The sequence below is a fragment of the Lepus europaeus genome, chromosome 2, assembly GCF_033115175.1.
Source record: "Lepus europaeus isolate LE1 chromosome 2, mLepTim1.pri, whole genome shotgun sequence".
In the NCBI taxonomy this organism is placed as follows: Eukaryota; Metazoa; Chordata; class Mammalia; order Lagomorpha; family Leporidae; genus Lepus; species Lepus europaeus.
Window position 1 is genome coordinate 47,417,659 of NC_084828.1, and position 22,387 is coordinate 47,440,045.

Genomic DNA, 22,387 nt, shown 5'->3' on the forward strand with positions numbered 1-22,387 from the left:
TCATGGAAATTAATCAGCAGGTAGTCTGTCTCTGCAATTTCTCCTTTGTTTAATGGTTACATTTTTAAGAATCCCTCTTTGTGGGATAAACTTATTTGCTGCAATTAAATGTTTGCATTTCCCAATCAAGTATTTGGGGATGGAGAAGGAGGGAGTTTCAGTCAAAAAAAGGTGGAAGTTATTAGTAACTGCAAGCCTTGACAATGCAAATTTTACAGGGTAAAAGGAAATTTTCAGGCTCGATGGTTTTTGGAAACTGTAAGCTTCTGCTAATGTTCGCTTAATTGTAGAAATATTTAAACATACAGAAATTAGCATATTCCCCCACCTGCACACTTCACACTACTAGACTTATAAAAGTTATTATTTTAATACTTAATTCGTTATATTTTAACTGAAATTTGAAAATGAGATTGGAACACACACCTGCTGGAGACAGTGAATACCGGGATTCATGCTGTAATTGTCAAATGTGTTGAACTTCTTCCCATTTTACTTAAAAATTTTTAGCTGATGCATTTAGAATTAACAAATAAAGGCTCTTGTGCTCTTTGAGTATTTCTATGTTATAAATAATCTCGGGCATAATTGTATCATAGAGTTAGAATTTCTCAGAAAGATGATTTCATAGTGATCAAAATATTTTCATATTATATAGTGACCCACTCAAATTGTTCTCTTTTCTGAAATACTTCCTTTTCCCATTTTCTTAACCCAATGAGTATTTATAAATATGAATAAATTGGACATCCCTGAACTGACTTCCAAAACTGATTTCCAAATGTTTGACTAGACTTCAGAGATTTCCTGTTATAGAAGGTTTGAGCTTTTACCTCCCTCAAGGAAGAGATCAATGGAGTTGATTTCTCAAGGGAACTTGCTCTCTGCTTTCATTAGTTTCTTTTGCACTGGGCCTTATAGTTGCTAGCATATGCTAAACAGGTTATCCTAACATTTTTTGTTTCTGCTTCTACACAAATAATAAAAAACTTAGAAGAAATGCAAATTTATATAATGTTCATTGTCTTTTTTTATGGAGAGAATATGTACTATAACAATTCATAATTCAGGGCTGACATTTTGGTGGAGCAGGTTAAGCTGCCATAAACAGTGCTGGTATCTGCTATGAGTGCTATTTCAAGTCCCTGGCTGCTCCACTTCTGATCCAGCTCTCTGCCAATTCTGCTGGGAGGGTAAAAGAGGATAATAACTTAGGCCCCTGTAGCCACATGGGAGACCCAAAGAGAGTTCCAGGCTCCTGGCTTTGGCCTGGCACAGCCCCAGTCATTTGTGGCCATTTGGGGAAGTGGACCATTGGATGGAATCTTTCACTGTCTCTCTGTCTCTCCCTCTATCTCTAACTCTGCCTTGCAAATAAATGAATGAAACTTTATAGTAAATTCCTAGTTCACACAATGAAGAGTTAATCAATGATTGTTTCTACATGCACGTGATAATTACAAGGACAATTGTCATTCCTATAAAGTGGTTTCTTTCTTCATTTTTCTATAATATATTTAAATAAGAATAGTTATTATTTTAATGCCAACTTGAATACTTGCAAATGCATGTGTATATGTGCCTGTATGTTTGTATGTCTCTTTCAAATTTCAGTACCACAAAGTTAGCAATTTATGACACAGATCCTCAATGACCCTGCCACAACAGAATGTGTATGTTTTTCCTTCAACTCCAGCCTTACATAATCATCATCTCATTGTCCCATTTTTCTTTTTTCTTTTTTTAAAATGACTTATTTATTTTATTGATTTGAAAGACAGAGTGACAGACAGTCAAGATTTCTCATCTGCTTGTTTACTTCTCAAACACCCACAACAACTTGGGCACAACCAGGCCATCATCAGTTGCTAGGAACTCAAACTGGGTCTTCCAAGTGAGTGGCAAGGACCCAAGCACTTCAGCTATCACCCACTGACTCCTGGAGCATGCAAGAGCAGGAAGTTGGAACTCAAATAAAGATGGAACTCAAACCTAGACAGCCCGATATCTGAAGTGGGGATCCCAAAGGGGGCTTAACCACCATACCAAATACTCACTCCTCTTTCTTGTTTTCTTTTCTTGCTTGTAAACAGGGAAGAATGCAGGCAAGATTCAGCTACTTTTTTAAGTAGGTCGTTCAAGATAAGGATTTCAGCTTATGATTTACCATAACCATCCATTTAACAAGGCAATCTGTCTGAAATCAAAGGGGCTAACCAGCATGGGTGCAGGAACCCCACAGATAGTAAGACTGTCAGTATAGATGTATCTATACTTTAAGTAACATATTAGGTTGAAACTATGCATCACCAGAGTTGCTCAAGTTGGTTTTAAGGCTGGATATAAGGTAAACATCAGATACAGTGCATTATAGTGGTCTGTTATAGACTGAATATATGAGTCCTCTCCACATTCATATGACGAGGTTAGATGTAACCCTCAAGGTAACAGTATTAGGAGGTATGATCTTTGCAACATGATTTGTTCATGAGGGCTGGCTTCGTGAACTAACCACATCCCAAAGGCCCTACCTCTTCCAATGGCTTTATGATAAAGGATGCAGAGAGCTGCATTGACCTTCTACCTTGTGAGGAAAACGTAGTCAGAGAACACCATCTACAGAAGGGCATTTGGCTGGCTGGTTACGACATCTGCACCCCACATCAAATTGCCTGAAATTCAATTCCTGGCTCTGGCTCTGGACTCCAGCTTCCTGCAATGCAGACCTTGAAGAGCAGCAACAATGGCCAAAGTAATTGGGTTCCTATCACCCAAGTGAGAGACCTGACTTGAATTCCCAGTTCTTGGCTTTGACCTGGTCCATTCCTGGCCGTTGAAGGCATTTGGGAACCCAACTATGAACCAGGATATAAGGAGGAATTGAGCCCTCTCCTGATACCATTGCTGCTGGTTCTATGATCTCCTATATGTTGTTTATAGATTCCTCAGTATATGGTGTTTTGTTATGGCTAGCCCAACAGACTAAGACAATGTCTTTGGTTTGAAGAATGAAGGAAAAATTATTATAGCAAGATTGTCTTTGTGCTAGATGTTTCCCCAGTTAGCTCATTATCTCTCCTGATCATGCAGACGTCTTCTTTCTGAAGAAGCACTAGATGCCCTACTGTGATTGCTTTAAAATATAGGTTTTTATTATTCAGCTGTGGTGAAGCCAACAATCAGGAGACAACTGCTGATGAAAACCTAGTTTGTTTCTCTCAGGTCCCAAATTCAAAGAGCATCCTATGCAGCAAAGGCCACAAAGGAATCACCAGGTTCAGTTATGAGGCAGATGGAGTGACAGAAAAGCATAGGTTGGAGTCTTTGTTGTGGCTTCCATGGGAAAACCAGTCTTAGTTTGCTAGTTTTGAATTTCAGTGGACTGTGAAGTATAGGAACTCTTGCTATCTGTCTGGTACCTGGCCCTGGCATCATTAGGATAGAACAATACTCATGCTGTCTGGTAGGAGCGGTAAGAGCCAGACAGGGAGCGGTGTCTCAGAGTACACACTCAGATTACATATTGAAGACATGTTTCTGAATTGTCTACCTAAGGAAGAGGCAGTATTTCCTCAAAGCCCACAATGCCAGCACATCAATAGAGAAAATAAGAAAATGCTTAGGTTAAGTTAATCCAGTAGTATACTGGATTGTACATCTAAATGTACAAACCATGATTCTTTATTTGCTTTTAAACTGAGATAATATTTACATACAATGAAACATATTGATTATAAGTATAAATTCAATGGCTTTTGCAAGCATATACACCCAAATAAGATGCAGATTATTTTTGTAATGTAGAATGCTTTCCAGTGTCCCTTTCCAGTCAACATAGTTTGCCAATAAAAGTTTAACTTATTACAGACAAACTATAAGTGTTGTTTATTTTCTACCTATAATACAAGGTAATATGGTATATGTTTTTAGACTCCCTTCTGTTCTACTGCTTGAGCATGTGAACCAAACATCTCAAGGGTGGGCTTTCATGAACTAATCACATGAACAAAGCGTGAACAAAGCCTTTTAGAATCATCTCCCTCTCATTGTGTGTAAAGCGTGTCAGTCTTTTCCTACATTAAAGGTAATATTTTTTTTTTGACAGGCAGAGTGGACAATGAGAGAGAGAGACAGAGAGACAGGTCTTCCTTTTGCTGTTGGTTCACCCTCCAATGGCCGCCGCGGTTGGCGCTCTGCGGCTGGCGCACTGCGCTGATCCGATGGCAGGAGCCAGGGGCTTATCCTTGTCTCCCATGGGGTGCAGGACCCAAGCACTTGGGCCATCCTCCACTGCACTCCCTGGCCACAGCAGAGAGCTGGCCTGGAAGAGGGTCAACCGGGACAGAATCCGGTGCCCCGACCGGGACTAGAACCCGGTGTGCCAGCGCCATAAGGCGGAGGGTTAGCCTAGTGAGCCACGGCGCCAGCCCTAAAGGTAATATTTAAATTATACCTCTGGACTCCTGCAGCTCATCAAAAGGCAGCAAACCCTCAATGATAGTCTCTACACAATCCAACAGCATCCAAACTGCTCATTTCCCTGTGCTACAATACAACAACACTATCTCTGAATGACCTGACACTTAATAATCCTATTACCCCAGTAGCCATTTAAGGCAAGAAAACACTCCAACAAAAAGCTACCATATGATTAGCCTCTTTCTAATCTGAAATTTGTTCTGCATTTTTAAGGACTTTATCTGGTATGGTCATCCATTTCCCAACACCACATTAACCATCAGCTACAATACCCAGCTGCTCTTCCTCAATCTTTGATGCCATCTATGCTAAAATAAACTTGTCTACACCATGAATTTCAATATTTATTTAAATTTTTATTATCAGCTTTAGTTATGGAGTTCCTACTCTTAGTCTTAACTTTGTGGAAATGACTGAACTACTGAAAAGCAGAGGGTATTTTCCAAAGCAATTCTAGATTAGTTGGAAACTCTGACTATTAAAGTCGCACCTAAAGAAAACTTTCCAAATATAATAACTAGGAAAATTCACCCCTGGGAAGCTTAGGCAAAGTCAATAAATATTTAGAGACATTTCTATACCCAGAGCTAAGCTGCATCTTTTGCAAATTTTAAGAATTTAGAAAATTAATAAAATTAGGAATTTCTCAAATTCTTTTTGCCTTTCTAGGAGGGAAGAGCCTATCACATCCATGTGGATTGTTTATATTGTCTCTGTAATGTATTTTTCTAAATTTAAGCTAAGGTTAATACTTAGAAGTATGATGCATATATTTTCAGACATAAAATAATAAATACTGCATTCAGAAATAAGTTGCATGCATATCTAAATGGCTGTCTGTCTAGGGATTTTGATATTGTTTTAGGTTTTTGGTGCAATCCATTAAGGGAAGAAAGCCATAAGTGTACTTGAATTTCAATAGTCTCAGATTAAGAATAAAAGGTAGCCAGATTCCTTAGTGGCAACATACCAACCCTTGTCGAGAAAAAGCATTAAGCTGAAAAGCATACAACACGCACACACACACAGGCACACACATGACACAAATATTTACAAGAATACCCATCATTATTGTCATGTATGGTGCATGATATTCTTGTAAAGATTTCTCTAGATTCTTAAATTATAGACTAGTTAAGAATCATCACATGTCCTTAAAGGACTTAGAGAGTGCATTATAGAACATCCCAGCAAATACCAGGAACTTTTTTTTTCTACAATATATCAATTATCCCTCTGTGTTTGGAGGATAGTTAGATGCAGCTATTCCCATACATACAGATATAAAACCTTTCCAAGAATCTCAATATTTTATGATAGTTTTGCTAGTATACTTCATTTTCCAAGTTGAATAGTTACAGAACAACAAAACTTTCTTTTTTCTAATTTTTTCGTTTTAGAGATTAATCAACTTCAAGTGAACAAAAAGATTCAAATAAATCTACTTATCAATACTAGCCTCTTTTGCATTGAAGAATATACTTAGAAATCTGCCAATACTTCCACAGATTTTCAAAGCCACAGCATATCCATAATTGTTCTCATTCTGTGATGATATTGAATATTAAAATAATGAATAGTTGACATTAAAAAGCATGTGAAACCAATTGAAAATGAAAAAAAACAGTATTCTATTGTCTTGAATACATGCAATAAACAGATATTAAATGAACCCTACCTTGTCACTATTCTTTCTGATATTTTTGATCTGTTCAAGCTGTGATAGGAGTATGATTATTAGTTTTTTTCTCTAGTCTTTGAAACTATTTTGACATCTTCAAAATTCAGTACTCAGGATAAAATATTGGAATTTTCTTGAAGTTTTTTTTATGTTTTTAACAGGCAGAGTTAGACAGTGAGAGAGAGAGAGACAGACAGAGAGAAAGGTCTTCCTTCCATTGGTTCACCCCCCAAATGGCCGCCATGGCTGGCGCACTGCAGCTGGCGCACTGCGCCAATCTGAAGCCAGGAGCCAGGTGCTTCTTCTGGTCTCCCATGCAGGTGCATGGCTCAAGCACTTGGGCCATCCTCCTCTGCCCTCCTGAGCCACAGCAGAGAGCTGGCCTGGAAGAGGAGCAACCGGGACAGAATCCTACGCCCCAACCGGGACTAGAACCCGGAGTGCCGGTGCCGCAGGCAGAGTATTAGCCTAGTGAGCCGTGGCGCTGGTCATTCTTGAATTTTAGAACAGAAAAGTCTAAATCTTGAGTACACTCTATTAACACAAAATAAGAGGAAGCAATCTGGTCAAAATTTATATTTCTAGGAGTAATGCTTAGAACATCCCCCTCCCCCCCCCCGGAAACCATCAGTTTAGTTGAGATTACAATTTTCTCTTTAATAAAGTATTCAGTGACATAATTTTATAGAAAATGTGTCTTTTAAGCATTTCCTAACCATCATTTTGGCTTGAATTTTTAACCTCAGAAGTTAAACAATTGATCTTTCAGAGGAATCAGCCATAAAATTGTACAGTTTATTGTAAAACTAACCAGGTTGCTACAACTCAGTATATGCAAGGCTGACACTGTATACTGTACAGGGCCCTACAGTCCCTGGGACACTTACATCTAGGGGGAAAACACATTGGTAAAAATGATGTAATTGCAGCACAATCAATGGACTAAATAACAGGAGAATGAAATGAACAAGTGTACAATGAAAGAGCAGAGGATAGAGCTGATTAACTATTGCCTAAGGAAGTTACAAAGAGCTGTACAGGGAATATATTAGCGATGGATTCTGAAGAATAATGGGTAAAAGTGGTTTTCCAGGTGGAAAAGAAAGAGATCTAGCATTCCAGACAGGAGGTAGAACACATATAAGTTTGGACAGTTGTATAAAAGATTGGCTTCAGAATTTTAGCTTTGAACACCAGGCTAAATGATAAAACTTGTTTATTGCAGTTTTGTAATAAGCTTTAAATAAAAAATAAAATGAATATCAAATTATGTAATCCATTGGAGTCAGTCCAGAATTTCTCAAATGTGCATAATTCTATGAGCTTTTAATTTCAGCTTCTTAAAAGATTAGATTCCTAGACTTTTCATTTGTAGCTTTTTATTTACTCAACTAGTTTTGCAAATCTACATTTAAAATTGCAAGATTTTTGAAGGAGGCATGAGTCAAAGACCCATTTGTTTTGTAAAATGATAAATCTTCAAAATGGGTATAAACTTAAAGCTTTGGCAAGATTTTTATGGAAGGCCCACGATACAGTACAAGTGGCAAATGGCAAGGATTTGAACTAAGGATGGAAAACTACAATTGTGCAATAAAAAAATTCATCACTTTTCTGAAGGTGGAGCTAACTGGCAAGCTGGCCTTTTGGTGAGGGACATTGTATAAAGAAGTATAAATCTGAAATTTCAAGTTGGGAACACAGCAAAAATGGTGAGGCCCGTGGCCAAAACAGGAAATTGTGGAGACTACAGGTTTGGGGAAACCAGGATAGAGATGGTGAAATGGCAAGCATTAAACGGTGCATGGTTATACTAAATCAAACCCAAAAGTGTTTCTGGGTTTAATAGAAGTGTTCACTTACGAAAAACTGAGAGGGAAATGTTCTTAAGTGGGCATTGTAATGAATGCTAAAGAAAAATAAGGGAGAGTAATGCTTTTAGAGGCATGTCTGATTCAAAAGAAAAATCTTTCAAGCATTTACTGCATGATATTTTCCCATGGAGATAATTTTTAAAAGCTTTGGCTCACTTAGAAAAGAAATACTGAACCCTTTTTGTGATTACTTTAACTTGTCCAATCTGCAAACCACAGAGATACCTCAGAGGTTCATTAGAAATTCCCAAACCCAGAAAAAGGAAGGTCCCAATAAAAACAAACGAACCAAACCAGACCCTTTAGGAGCTGAAGTTTGAAGTTTTGACTTCCTGATTCTAAAAAAGGATCATACTTTAGTTGCAGAAAAATGGTAAACGTAGCTCTAAACCACCACAGCTAAAATAATGGATCCTTTCCCTGTCTGTCAGTAGATTAGCTATGTACAAGTATCAAGTGTATTCTAACACAAATTAGGAACACTGCAAGACTCTTCCCAGTGCCTTTGCTTGGAAATCTTTTTTAGTCTAATATTTTTGCTTTCTGGTTATTGTTAGTTTTTCTGTTATTTCATTGAATGTAATCAATGTTTCAGGTCACATTAATAAGGAGAGAAAAACTTGCCCGTCCTCTGACTAAATGAAGACACAATCTTCTAAGTAAAGTTCTTCTCTACCTCTAGGCTGGAGTTTTGTTAACAAAAGGGTTGCCGGTGCCGTGGCTCAACAGGCTAATCCTCCGCCTTGCGGCGCCGGCACACCGAGTTCTAGTCCCGGTCGGGGCACCGGATTCTGTCACGGTTGCCCCTCTTCCAGTCCAGCTCTCTACTGTGGCCAGGGAGTGCAGTGGAGGATGGCCCAACTGCTTGTGTCCTGCACCCCATGGGAGACCAGGAGAAGCACCTGGCTCCTGCCATTGGATCAGCGCGGTGCGCCAGCTGCGGCGGCCATTGGAGGGTGAACCAATGGCAAAGGAAGACCTTTCTCTCTGTCTCTCTCTCTCACTGTCCACTCTGCCTGTCAAAAAAACAAACAACAACAACAACAAAAAAAACACCACAAACAGAAGGGTTATGTACTTCTCTGCTTCTGTCATTGCGGGTACTTAAAAATTTGTGGACTATCACAATTAAAACTAAGTTCAGAGGCAGCATTGTGATGTAGCCAGTAAAGGCACTGGCTGCGAGATTGGCATCCCACATCCTGGCTGCTCTACTTCTGATCCAGCACCCTGCTAAATACCTGGGAAAGCAGCGGAGGATGGCCGAAGTGCTTAGGCCCCTGCACTCACGGGGGAGACCCAGAAGAAGCTCCTGGCTCCCTGCTTCAACCAAACCCAGACCTGGCCATCTGGGGAGTAAAACAGTAGATAGGAGATTTCTCTCTGTCTCTCTCTCTGTCTCTGTCTTTCCTTCTTTCTGTCTAACTCTCACTTTCAAATTAAAAAAAAAAAGCTAGCATATTTCAGACAGGCATTTGAAACAGTGGTTAAGATACCACTTGGGGTGCCTATTTCCATGTTCGAATGAGTGGTTTGAGTTCCAGCTCCATTTTCAATGCAGCTGCCTGTTAACATGCAATCTGTGAAGACAGCAGACGGTGGCACAAACAGTTGTGCCTCTGCTACCCAAATGAGACACAAATCGAGTTCCTGCCTCCTGGCTTAGGTCTAGTCCAGTCCTGCCTGCTGTGACCATTTGAGGAATGAATCAGTGGATGGAAGATCTCTCTCTCTTTCTCTCTCTCTCTCCCTTAAATAAAATGAAAACAGATAAATAAAAAGTAAAAGAAAAAAGCTAAGTTTATTTTGGTTCAAAACATTTCCAAACCCATGAATAGTTTCTTCATAATACACATTTTCCATTACTGCTTTGAAGACCACTCAGACTTCAGAACTACACTCTGCTGTTGCTGATTCAAGAGCTCGTCATTGCATTGGCCTGGACCCTGGAAGCAAAATTCAAGCTCCAGTTCCCAGAAAGTTAGTTTTTTTCTAACTGAAAAGCTGTTTGATGCCTGCTTTCATGGAGCAAACGTCAGTGTTTAACACAGGGTTGAAATAGCGTTCTAGTTCTCCATCATGGCCAAAGACAATTTTTAAAGAAGAATGAATCGAAGGGAACATGAAAAACCCACTGTGATATGCCACTTCAAGAATTTCCTTGGTACTCAGAATGTCTGAAGTTTGAGCAGTGTTGTCCAGAAAAGTTTTCTGGATGAAGGTTACCTGTGTGACTCATGGGACACCTCCTCCCTCCCAGCCTCCACTATTTTTCTCTTGTATTTGATTTCTTTGAAGAAATAACTCAGCTAAAATATAATCACCATCACTCTTCCAAGTATATCTATCATGTTTCTTCCTTTTATTGTTTTGTAAGCAGCACATCTACCTGTTTTACTTGAAATTACAAAAGATAGGATCAAATATTATCTCCAGCTCAAATACCAATACAACTGAAATACACATGCTAACTTTTTTTTAAAAACTTCCTCAAAAGTATTACCCACATACTCATTCTGATTTTCTGTTACTAGTTTCTTTCTTCTTCTTCTTTCCTTACAAAACTGTCCATTTACTAATGTGCATAAATGCCTGGACTAGTTTCTTAGCATACTATTCTGTTAGCACTTACTGCTCTTAAAAAGAGAATTATTTTAATAATATATCAAGGCACAAAAGTGAAGCTCAATCCTAGGCAGCTGAGTGTTCATTAAGTAATTGCTGTTTTAGTTAGACATTAGCATTTTTTGACAGAAAATCTGTGTTTTCTTTTCCTTCTTAACTTCTCCCTCTAACTCCTAGCATTTCTCCAGTCTTAAACCATAGATTGTTGTGGTTTTGTTGTCTACTCTGTAGAACTACTACCCCTCCATTTTTGCAAATCACAAACTTTAAAAACAGAGAAATAGCAAAAAAAATCCAAATTTATTTTGCAATTACATTACAATACCATTTTTATACTGAGAACAGTAAATTGAAAGAATTTGCAAAGTTAGTAATGTAATTTGAACATTTCATTTTGATACCTGCAAACTAATGAAGAAGAGCCATGCAATCCATATTGCTGTTTCTTATTAATATGATACATTGTGTCACAATACATAAAATGTATGTAGAAATTATTAAAAAATCCTCCAGAAAGCCTTTTAAAAGTCATTGGTAACAGTAGAACGACCATGGAATTTGTCTCTTTCTGCAGTATTTTTTTTATGATTTCTTAATATTATTTATAATCAGGAAAAGCAATTTCTCTTGATTATTTATTAACATTAAAATATTGATGAGCATTACCTAAGAGTAAGGAGCCTCCAGCTGGTATGTTGAGTTGAACCGTGTTGAAATGAAGCCAGCACAAGGGGCAGGTATTAAAAGAGCTGAACAAATGACTTAACAGAGGCCTAAAATCAGCAATCAGAAAAGGTTCATTTAACATAGAGATGGCACAAGCTTCAAGCAATTGCCTTTCCTTAAGTAAGTGTGGATTTACAAAGGGTTATTTATTACAGTCCAACAGGGCCCAGCAGCTTGCTCAAAGACCTTTGAAGAAATTCAACTGTTAAAAAGTCTTGCTCAGTGCAGAAGCAGTAAAATCTAGACAGACCCCCAAAACAGCCTACAAAGTTTTCATTAAAAAGTTAATACAATCCTCTTCACAATTGTTCTGTAAAATGAATTATTTTCTCTCTTCTCTTTTTTTAAAGGAGAAATGTCATGACTGGTTAATTTCAAAACTTCTTTGAAAATGTATTTTGACTGTTTGGGAGAATGAACCAGTTTTATAATAGTATGGAATTAAATGCAAAGCCTTATGGGTTTAAAGAGAAAGTGTTTTAATGTTAAGCTTCTTTGAAATGTCTGCAAGCACACATAAAGTCATTCTATTGATGGATTTGTTTCAGCAGAAAAATTCGTGGAATTTCTCCACTGTTTGTACAAAAAGCAAAATTTGGTTCCAAGAACATTGTGGCTTTAATTTCTTTTATTATTAATTGGAAATTGAATTGATTTTCCTAAGCATTAGGGTAAGCAAAAAATTCTTAAAAATTCAACATATCTGTTATTAATTTATAATAAATACAGTGAAATGTTTCTAAACATGGAGAATATTTACAAAACTTCAATTTTTATAAAGAAATAACATCTATTGCTTGGAGTGAACTTCAGGGTAGTAAACCGCAAGGGTGATGGGCTGAGGCCAATTTGGGAACTAATATAGAGGAATATTGAATAGATGAAGAGGAGACATAAAAGGTGAATGATGCTAATTTACATGAAAGAATATTAATTGCTAATGGCAGCAGAATGAGAATAATGAAATGCATATACTGGTTCAGAGAATAGCAACACCCTCTTGTCGTCATTCCCAGGCCATTATACTGATAATGTATTAATTAAAAAAGAGTTCACATGGGGATCTTACAAGCAATAGAAACAGGTGAATGGGAAAATCACTGCAATGGATTCTATGCTTTGCTTTATCTTTTCACTGAAATAGTTCAATACAAGAATAATGCAAACAGTATTTTTATGTGAGGAATAAAAACATGAAAGGCACTGCTAAGGGCAATTTGAAAGCTCAGATACAAAAGTCATTGTATGATTATCATAGACATATCAAGTCAATAAATATGGAACTTTTACAATTAGCTATTATGGAGAATACATATGCATAAGGTCCTAATTGTCTTTGATATGAGAAAGTCTATAAGGGAATTGATCCTTTAACAATGAAAACAATTCTATTGGTAATGTATCTACAACTTCCTGGGCTTTTGTTTATATTGTGTTAGTAATTTATTTTGCTGCATCCCGTTAGAGCAGGGTGCCACTGAACTCCTGGGAAGCAATTTAGATTGACTAGTGTATCAGGATTATTTGAAGCCAGAGGTACATTGATGGATAGTGTGCACTTTTCTTCTTAATGGAAGGATTTGAAGTAGGAAATCACTTAAAATGTGTTTAATCTTCAATTGGAAATGAAGGTGATCCTATGACATCTGATCCCAACAGATGGGCCGTTAATTTGTGTTTCATACTTTTGATAATGCAAGGCAAAACATTGCAACTGTAGACTCTTTATCAAATAAGATCTCTCAAAATATTGCAGTCTTTCCTTGGTACTTGTTTTTAAATATTTTTAAGAAACTTAAATTTAAAAATGAAAGATTTTTATTTTCTTGATACATAATTTTATTCTTGAGAAACAGTTTCAGAAGTCAAGATCTACTGTAATATGTACTAAATCATATCTATTTTACAATACACTAAATAATATTATTACCTATGGATATCATGGGACTCCTTGTACATAATGGATTCCAGTCCTCTTACAGAATTGCATATGAAAATGTTATCAATGAGCTGAAGAATCTGGCATTAATAAATTTGCAACATTATAGCAAATAGGTAGTCCTGATGTTTTGTTCTTTTTTAATATATCAAATATATTTCATTGCTTACATTATAGTAGCAGATTGAAAACATCTGCTCACTTGCCACTAGTCCACCAGCAGTAGAAATATCTCAGCTCATTTTCCATAGGTTTGCATGTACCAGGGCTATAATCCAGCTGCTGAGGCTGCATCTGGGGCCAGATTAATACTCAAGAGCCCTGGAAATGGAAATAGTGTTTTCTTGCCAAAGATTAGAACAATGATAGACTCCATTTGCTTGTTCTCTTTCCTGTCTGCTCTTATTCACCACCCTTCCCAAAATATTAACTTACTTCCTCCCGCCACTTTCTCCCACCCTCTTTCCACAGCACCATCACCTGTCATGACAATTAAGAAAGAGCGAACATCCAGAAATAGCATCTCTTTATCCTGGCAAGAACCTGAACATCCTAATGGGATCATATTGGACTACGAGGTCAAATATTATGAAAAGGTGGGGAAACAATGTTACAGGATTGGATTGTGTAGGGAAAAGATGCTCTTTTCTCCAGAACTATGTTCTTGCAAGGAAACCTCTGTCATTGCTGGTGAGAGGTAGAACTCTGTTTACAATTCTGATCATGGAATCCCTTTGATTAATGGAGAGAGGGAGGTTTAGATATAATCTTGCCAAATATCCCAGAGCATTCCTTAGTTCATTGTCTTAAAGCATCATTTCCCGACTTTCACATTTAATGAATTTCATTCAATACAAGCAGGGATATTGTACTGATAACAAAAAACATTATATAACTGGAATGGTGATGAAAGATTCCTGTACTCTAGAAAATATATAAATGTGTTTATAAAAAGTAGGTACATGGTTATTTGTATATAGAATTTAGGCAGGAATATTTCATCATTCTATATAACACTGATTTGTCCCTGGTTATAAATTACGATAAATTTTGTAATCAAAGTGTATTCAAATGTTATCATCAGAGCTTGTTGATTTTTAGCTACCTAATGTGAACACAAATATTTGTATAATTGGCACAGTTTAAAAAGTATTTTAAATTCAATAAAAATAAATTGTGCATTTACATAGTAGTTTATATTTACAGGACATGTTTTGTATACTTTATTTGAATCTGAGCATTACGATAATCTTGCAGCAGTACATACATTGGTTCTTTTACAAATGAGCAAGCTAAGACTCAGTGGCACTTGATTAATTTCGCACAGACTCATTTCTAATAAATATTAGGTCTCTGTTTTGATTATCGGCAGCCATGATTCCTCATTTTGGATGTTTTCTCTGACATTAAGTATCTTGTTGAACACGAGACCAGATCATTACAGTTATGACGATTACCAGTAGGATCAATTGTACACAAAGGCATAATGTATCAATGCATTCTGTTATATGATGTTATTATATCCTTTATTGAGGTTAATGCATTTCACAAAATGTTTCCTTTTCTTTCATTTCTCCTCCTCTACATACAAGATATGATTTTTCATTTAAAGAAAGTGAGGCCTAATCAATTGCATTGTGACAAAATCAAAATATAAGTAAATTTTCTTCTTGTATTCAGTCATCTACTGTGCAAAGTCACATATTCATCACATATCATCTTCTGTTTGTGCATGTGGTGAACTGAAAACTCTATGAGTATTAGCAATCGTATTTTGTACATAATACAACAAAATTCAAAGTAAGTGAATGATGTGCCTTTATTTAAACTTGATAACAGTGTAATAATTTTAGGTATTTGAGGCTGATCCCAAAATGCAACTTATCTATAGTCACATCTTTTGCAAAATTAAAAAAAAATCTGTTTATTTCAACTCCAACTGTAAGGTGTAAAACACATTGTTATTTTTAAACAAGTTAGCCAATGCAAGAAAAAAAATGAATGAACCTATTGACTATACCCTAGGCATTTTAAAATTTGATAAATTTGCCTATGTAATACTTTAATATATTTGTTTGTAAATACTTTTCTCACACATACATGAATTTAAAAATTATTCCCAAATATGTGTATGAGCATTGAAATATTTGAATTTTAGTAGAATTTATGTCCCCAAGATCTAGCTTTTCTGACTTTTTAGTTCAGTGATGATGATGAACAGAGCTGGCTCTGGGTACATGCTCAATAATTTTTTTCTAATGAATGGAATATTCATTTATGTAACATATATACTTGATTCTTTTTATTATTTGATAGTAAATCAAATATTGTCTAATATATAAACAATATATTTAACTAAAATAGTATCTGTATTTTTACTAATATAAATATTAGGAAATATTTATAATATTATAAAATATAATATTAGGAAAAACATCATTCTGTATCAATTCAATTTTTACAAATAGGACTTGACTGAGACTTTACTGTGAATGCACAGTGTGAATCTCCTAATGTACAACCTGAATTTCCTGAGGACCATGGAAGACTGTCATCACTACTAAGCCATTGTGACTTAGAATAAGTACAATACAAATATAAGAAAATTAAGACCACATATAGCACCTTGACTTTTTATGATAAATACTTTAACAAGAATATTTTCTACTTGAGATTCTGTAGGATATTCCTATTATGTTTATTTTAAGGAGGTTTCTCTTCCTTATAAGTTTATTCTTAGATTGATGTTTATTCTTAGATTGATGTTTTCTCTCACCTTTGACTTTGATAGAATGTATTTTCATTCACACATACACTAATCAATAAGAATGAAACCTAACTCTGCTTTATGTTCATAACATAAATAGTTATATTCAAGTTAGGAAATACTGTAAATTTTTTCATCTTCAAAATGATACCTCTACTACATCCAGGGAGTGAAACAATTGACATGAATTTCACCCATATTATGCTCTATTTAAAAGTTAGAAACAATGGACTTTGGTTCACTTTTCTTATTAAATAGTAGTGCGACAGTTTGATATTAACATGATTTTTTTCTTACCTCAAAGCAGGAACAAGAGACAAGTTATACCATTTTGAGGGCAAGAGGCACAAATGTTACCATCAGCAGCCTCAAGCCTGACACTACTTATGTTTTCCAAATCCGAGCCCGAACAGCAGCTGGATATGGGACCAACAGCCGCAAGTTTGAGTTTGAAACTAGCCCAGACTGTAAGTCTTATCTCATTTCCATGTATAGTGAAGGACTACTGCAAAAAGTGACAAATAATTTATTCTTAGTTTCTCTAAGTTTTAACCAAAAGTGACACATTGAAAATAGATTACTTGAAACATTTAGCAATTTATGTGGAAGTATTGTACTGTGTAGGTGAATTTGTGTGGGTGTCCATCTGTGTACAAATCAAACCTATTTGAAAGTCTGGAATGCTTCTGGTTTTCTATTAGTCATAAATTGCATTTAGAAAACATTACTTAATATGGTGACATACTTCTGGTGCTTGTCAATCCAAATATTCTAGGATCATTGTATGATTCAATGAACTACAAAAAAAGAAACTGACTGATCCATGAGGATCTTAAATTTTATCATTACTCTAAACATAGTTAACTATGTATCAGTTGATAATATTTTCTTAAAAGTGTTTTATCACTTCTTTCACAGTCACAAGCCATTTGAACAACCTTGCATTTGACCAAATATATTGCTAAAAATTTGTCCAATATGGGCAAATATTTTCAAAATAACTTTCCTTCAAATATACTTGTTTGTATTAAAAAGTATTCTGCTAAAACTTAATTTCAAAAAGTTAAAATAATTCCTATGGTATTAACATAATATGAACAAGAATAAAAATTTTTATTTAACTCAATTAATGAGATAACTACTCAAGGTTAATATTGGATGAAAGAAAATTTGAAAACAGATTTACAAAAGTATATTAAAACATTCATGGATATGAAATTAAAATGTTTATTTTGCTTCAAAAATTTTTGAAATCATGAATACTTATCTCATAACTTGTTTTATATGAACTTTTAAAATATCCCTCACACATACAAATACATAATTGTATGTGTGTGTCTGTTTATTCAGGCACTCATGAACATGCAAAATACGTATTTGCTAATAGATCTAAAATTAGTTAATGCTTTATGGAGACAATGAATATAGCAATTGGGATAATCTGTTCTAATGAAAATAAATCAATTATATATATAGTGAAGCTCTCATTTTAATTGTAATGAGAAAAATCATATACATCACTATTAATTTTCCTCAACTTAAATTCCCAGCTATCAACTATCCTAGGAAGACCATCAGCAATGTATAACCTTTAGAGTCAGAAGACCTTGAAGGGTCTGACAATGCTTGGTACACTGTCGAAATGAAACTCTGGAATCTCTCTGGACCATGTCCAGTTTTCCCTGGCTTTTATATTTTCTATTTTCTAAGTACTTTGGACATGAAATCACGTTGTTATCAGTATGGTAGCATTTAATGGCCAGAATTTATAGCTAATGGAATCATTCAAGATTGACCAAAAATTTAAAAAAATTGTTTGTTTATATATGGTGGAGTCAATATTAATGGCACACTTTTTGTGGGCTGCTTACAATAACAGACTGTACCTTCTGCAAGATATAAAGATTCTACCAATTTAGAAGTCATCACTTCATGAATGAACCACAACTCTTCAACTCCAATGACAGTCGCTATTCTCAAATACATAAATTTATTCACATAGCATAGAAGTCCAAATCCAGGAATTCTGTCTAACAAGGATGAGCTTGTAACCACTCTATTTTAGAGACAAGAGCCATCAGTATGTGTAGGATGGAATAAAATGGGAAATGATGAGCAATAGTTGTAGTGACTTGCTTGTAGCAAAGTAAATTAAAATTGAATTTCTTTTTCTTTTATTTATTTTGAATAGGTAGAGTGGACAGTGAGAGAGAGAGACAGAGAGAAAGGTCTTCCTTTGCCGTTGGTTCACCCTCCAATGGCCGCTGCGGCCGGCGCTTGACGGCCGGTGCACCGCGCTGATCCGAAGGCAGGAGCCAGGTGCTTCTCCTGGTCTCCCATGGGGTGAAGGGCCCAAGCACTTGGGCCATCCTCCACTGCACTCCCGGGCCACAGCAGAGAGCTGGCCTGGAAGAGGGGCAACCGGGACAGAATCCAGCGCCCCGACCGGGACTAGAACTTGGTGTGCTGGCGCCGCAAGGCGGAGGATTAGCCTATTGAGCCACGGCGCCGGCTTAAAATTGAATTTCTAAGACATGTAGCAGATACCAATTTTAGTATTATACCATGTTAGATTATTAGACAAATATAGCAAACATCAACATTATTCATTTAAATATCTTCTAATTGCAGTAATATTACCAATGCTTGGTTATTTGCCTCAGATAAGTCTCTGGGAGTCATATATATTTAGACAAGTGGTAATTTAATCCTACCTTTGACAGAAAGAGAAACAGAAAATTAGCTTTTCTCCTTCCAAGTTTTAACAAATTTTTCTTTTAGAGATTGACTAATGAAAATGGCCAGAGAATTTAAAGCTTGCTGGTTACTATTAAAACTGATTACAGTATACAAAATGAGAAGCATGAGTTAGAGTAAACATATGCTTAAGAGCACTTTTCAAATGCTAGGTTAAGCTATTTTACACACTCTCCACAGATCTATAGCCAATGGATAAGGGTGTCTCTGGGAAGCAGTGCAAAGATGGAAAGAGAGAAAGTGCTTTAGGGGAGAAATCGCTGTGACCAGCAGGAGGACATGGCAGCGACACACAAGCAAAGCCTCAGGCTGATGTGTAGGCCTAGCAGCTGTGAAGAAGAAAGGGGTGAGAAGGAAGAGACTCCGCCTGCAGTGCAGTCTTAGCCACAGCAGGGGGAAGTCCCAGAGAGAAGACACCAGGCAAGGATTCTGACATTGGAAGGAAAGCGGGGCAGGCCCATGTCCCATTGATCATCAAGGAGAGCAAGGTCTGTGCTGGAAGGCACCGGCTGCTCACTGTGTTCCCGGCAGCAGGGACCTCTGAGCAGAGCCTCCCTTGACTGCCACAGTGGAGTATACCATAGCTTGCTGCTGGCACAGAATAAAGTGCCCGCTATGCTTCGTACTGTGCCACACGCTGAGCCCTTGGGCCAAACATTTTGAAGACTTCTAATAACCTGTCTGCCATGATTCTTTTCTTATATTGTTGAACTATTTTTAAAACCATGTACTTTAGAGAAAATGCGATTAGGTCTAAGATGCATGCTGTTTCCTGGACAGGTGATCGAGTTTGAATGACTGAACTCTGCTCATCGGAGTCACACGTTTCTCGTATTTTCAATAAACATTTACTACAATCGCAGCAAATAGGAATGTATGGGCCGGGCCGTTCCAGGAACCATGCACATTTTAGGAAGTCTAGAGATTCGGATATTTGTGGCGTTTGTAGCAGATGAGGCTGAGGATTTAGACAGCAAAACAGTTCCTGAGTGGCCTTGCATGCTCTGCTATAGGTTTTGCATTTCTTCCTTAAAGTGATATAGGGCCAGGAAATGATTTTTATGCGTAATCGACAGGGTCAAATTCACGGTGTATAAGCTGTGCTCAGGTGGCAAATACCCAGATAAGAAAGACATGAAAATAGAGACCAACATGGACTTTGTAATTGTTATCTGTGAGGGAAATGAAGACAGAAACTAGGATATTTCAGAGGATTTTGTGATTGATGGATGTAGAATGATCGAGAGGTGGAGAGGACAGGTCTAGTTTTGTGGTCTAGATCCTTGCTATGCAGAATGCTGTGATCTTGGGTGAGTGGTGCAGTGGATGATTCCTCTTGGGACCTCACACATTGTACAGTGGTGTGTCTGGGTTCAAGTCCTGGCTCTGCTGCTGATTCCAGCTTCCTGTTAACATACATCTTGGGAGGCAGCTGGTAGTGGCTCTAGCAGTTGAGTTCCTGCATCCTGTTATCCATACTGCATATTGGAGCAGGGTCCAGGCTCTTGGCTTCAAGCCAGGCCCAGCCTCAGCTGTTGTGCGAATTTGGGGAAAGAACCAGTGGATAGAAAATCACTGTCTGTTCTTCTTAGTCTCTTTCTGCTGTTCACAAGAACTGGAAATAAATATGTAAAAACTTTAAAAATGCCACAGGGCAAAATCAGCATCATCAGCCCCACTTAGAGCAGGCTCAGCTTGCTACCCCCCACCCCAGCAGGGCCCAGGACTGACCAAATCAAAAATGGCTTTTCAACAAGATCCATAAACGGTTTGTGTGAACATTTAAGTTTGAGAAACATTGGTCTAGGTCAAGGTCAGTAAACTTCCTATAATATGCCAGAAAATGAATGTCTTAGGCTTTTTGTACTTAAATAAACTGTTAATACTATGTGATTTACTAATTTTAGCATAAAATTTGTCATAGTACAGAAATGAATGATTATGACCATGTTAAAAAACAGGGGCAAGCATTTGGCTTAATGGTTAAGCTGCTGGCTATAACATGCTCATTCCATATTAGAGTGCCTAAATTTGATTCTTGGCTCTGGGTACTAATTATTGCTTTCTGTCATCACTGACTTTGGAAGACAGTGATGACAGCTCAAATGGTTGGGTTCCTGCCACCCATGTGGGAGACCTGAATTGGGTTCCAGGATCCCGAATATGGCCCATCCATTATGGGCATTTGTAATGGGAACTTGTGGTTGGAAATCTCTTTGTCTCTCTCTCCTCACTCCTCAGGTTCTCAAATATATAAATAAAAAATATAAAGCAAAAAAGCAAAATTATTCTAAGCTCAACAACTCTACAAATCCTGAGGACAGACCACATGTGGCTCCTAAGCCATTTTTTTGCCAACCCCTTGCCTAGGTGAATGAATGAGTGATGGGGCCTTTTACAAAGGTAGGCAATGGAGGACGAGCTTGTTTGAGCTATCCTTCAAGGTCTGTAAAACAGGGATTACACGTCTTTTTAAACAGTGTAGAAAAGGGAGGCAAAATAAGTTGAATTAAAAAGCTTAATAATTTCACACTGCGAAATCTTTACCTGTTCTTTATGATGCTCTGATAAATTCTTATTTATCCAACAAGTGTCAGTCAGTGAAGACAAAGACCAGTTTGTATATTTCACAGACTAGGCATTCAAGTTGTGTTTGATTGACACCATGGAAACAGAGTATTTAACCTTATTAATAAGGTAACAATTTCCAGCAAAATTATGGGAAATGTCTATTTTTATAGGAAGTGAAGAATGCTTTCGACAGAGTTTCAGACATATTTCAGGTGAAAGTAGCATTCAGGCGACTTCATCCTCAGCTTCTCATGTAGATGTTATTTGTGACACAGTGAAACTGGTTCTTCCCTTATTTTTGGCTCTTCCACCCACAGCTTTTTCCATCTCTAGTGAAAACAGCCAGGTGGTGATGATTGCCATCTCAACGGCGGTAGCAATTATTCTCCTCACTGTTGTCATCTATGTTCTGATTGGGAGGTGAGTTCACAGTTGGTTTTCATCAGTGTTTTTGCTGCTGCCCATGGTTATGGTTGAAAGTTGAAGAGTGCCCGCCAACGTGGTTTAAACTAGTCAGAAAGTCTCCAGGTGTATTCTCACTCCTTTTCTCCTTTCTTTTTTTCTCTCCATTCTTGGTTTCGATTTTTTTTTTCTTTCACTAAATTCCTATCCTCCCTCTCTAACACATATCAATTCTCTCCTCTCTTTTGACACAACTCCCAGTCTGTACTTTGTTTTTCCATTTATCCCCTCACTCTTCAAATAACCCTCGATTTCCTTTACACTTTCCCGCAGAACACGGTAACACTGCATAGCACTAATCACCAGCAGTGGAGACTTTCCCCTTCATTCATTCTAACAGTAGTTGTTAAAAATACTATAAACACATTCGAAGGCCATTATAAAACCTGAACTGGACGGGTGTGCACAGCGGGGTGGCAACGCCGCATATCTCCTCATTAGGCAGCTCTCAGGGTCCTCAGAAAAAAGGCGCTTTCCATGGAGGACTGAGAGTATCTAAAGTCACT

General features: G+C 37.1%; 1 protein-coding gene across 1 annotated transcript in view; it reads left to right on the forward strand.

Moving 5' to 3' along the window:
* Positions 1–22,387, forward strand: part of EPHA3 (EPH receptor A3) — a 397,092-nt gene that overhangs the window by 283,232 nt on the left and 91,473 nt on the right. The window contains exons 6-8 of the mRNA XM_062176003.1: positions 13,796–13,920; positions 16,396–16,558; positions 21,737–21,839. Of these exons, the coding sequence (XP_062031987.1) occupies positions 13,796–13,920; positions 16,396–16,558; positions 21,737–21,839 (391 nt within the window). The remainder of the gene's footprint in view (positions 1–13,795; positions 13,921–16,395; positions 16,559–21,736; positions 21,840–22,387) is intronic.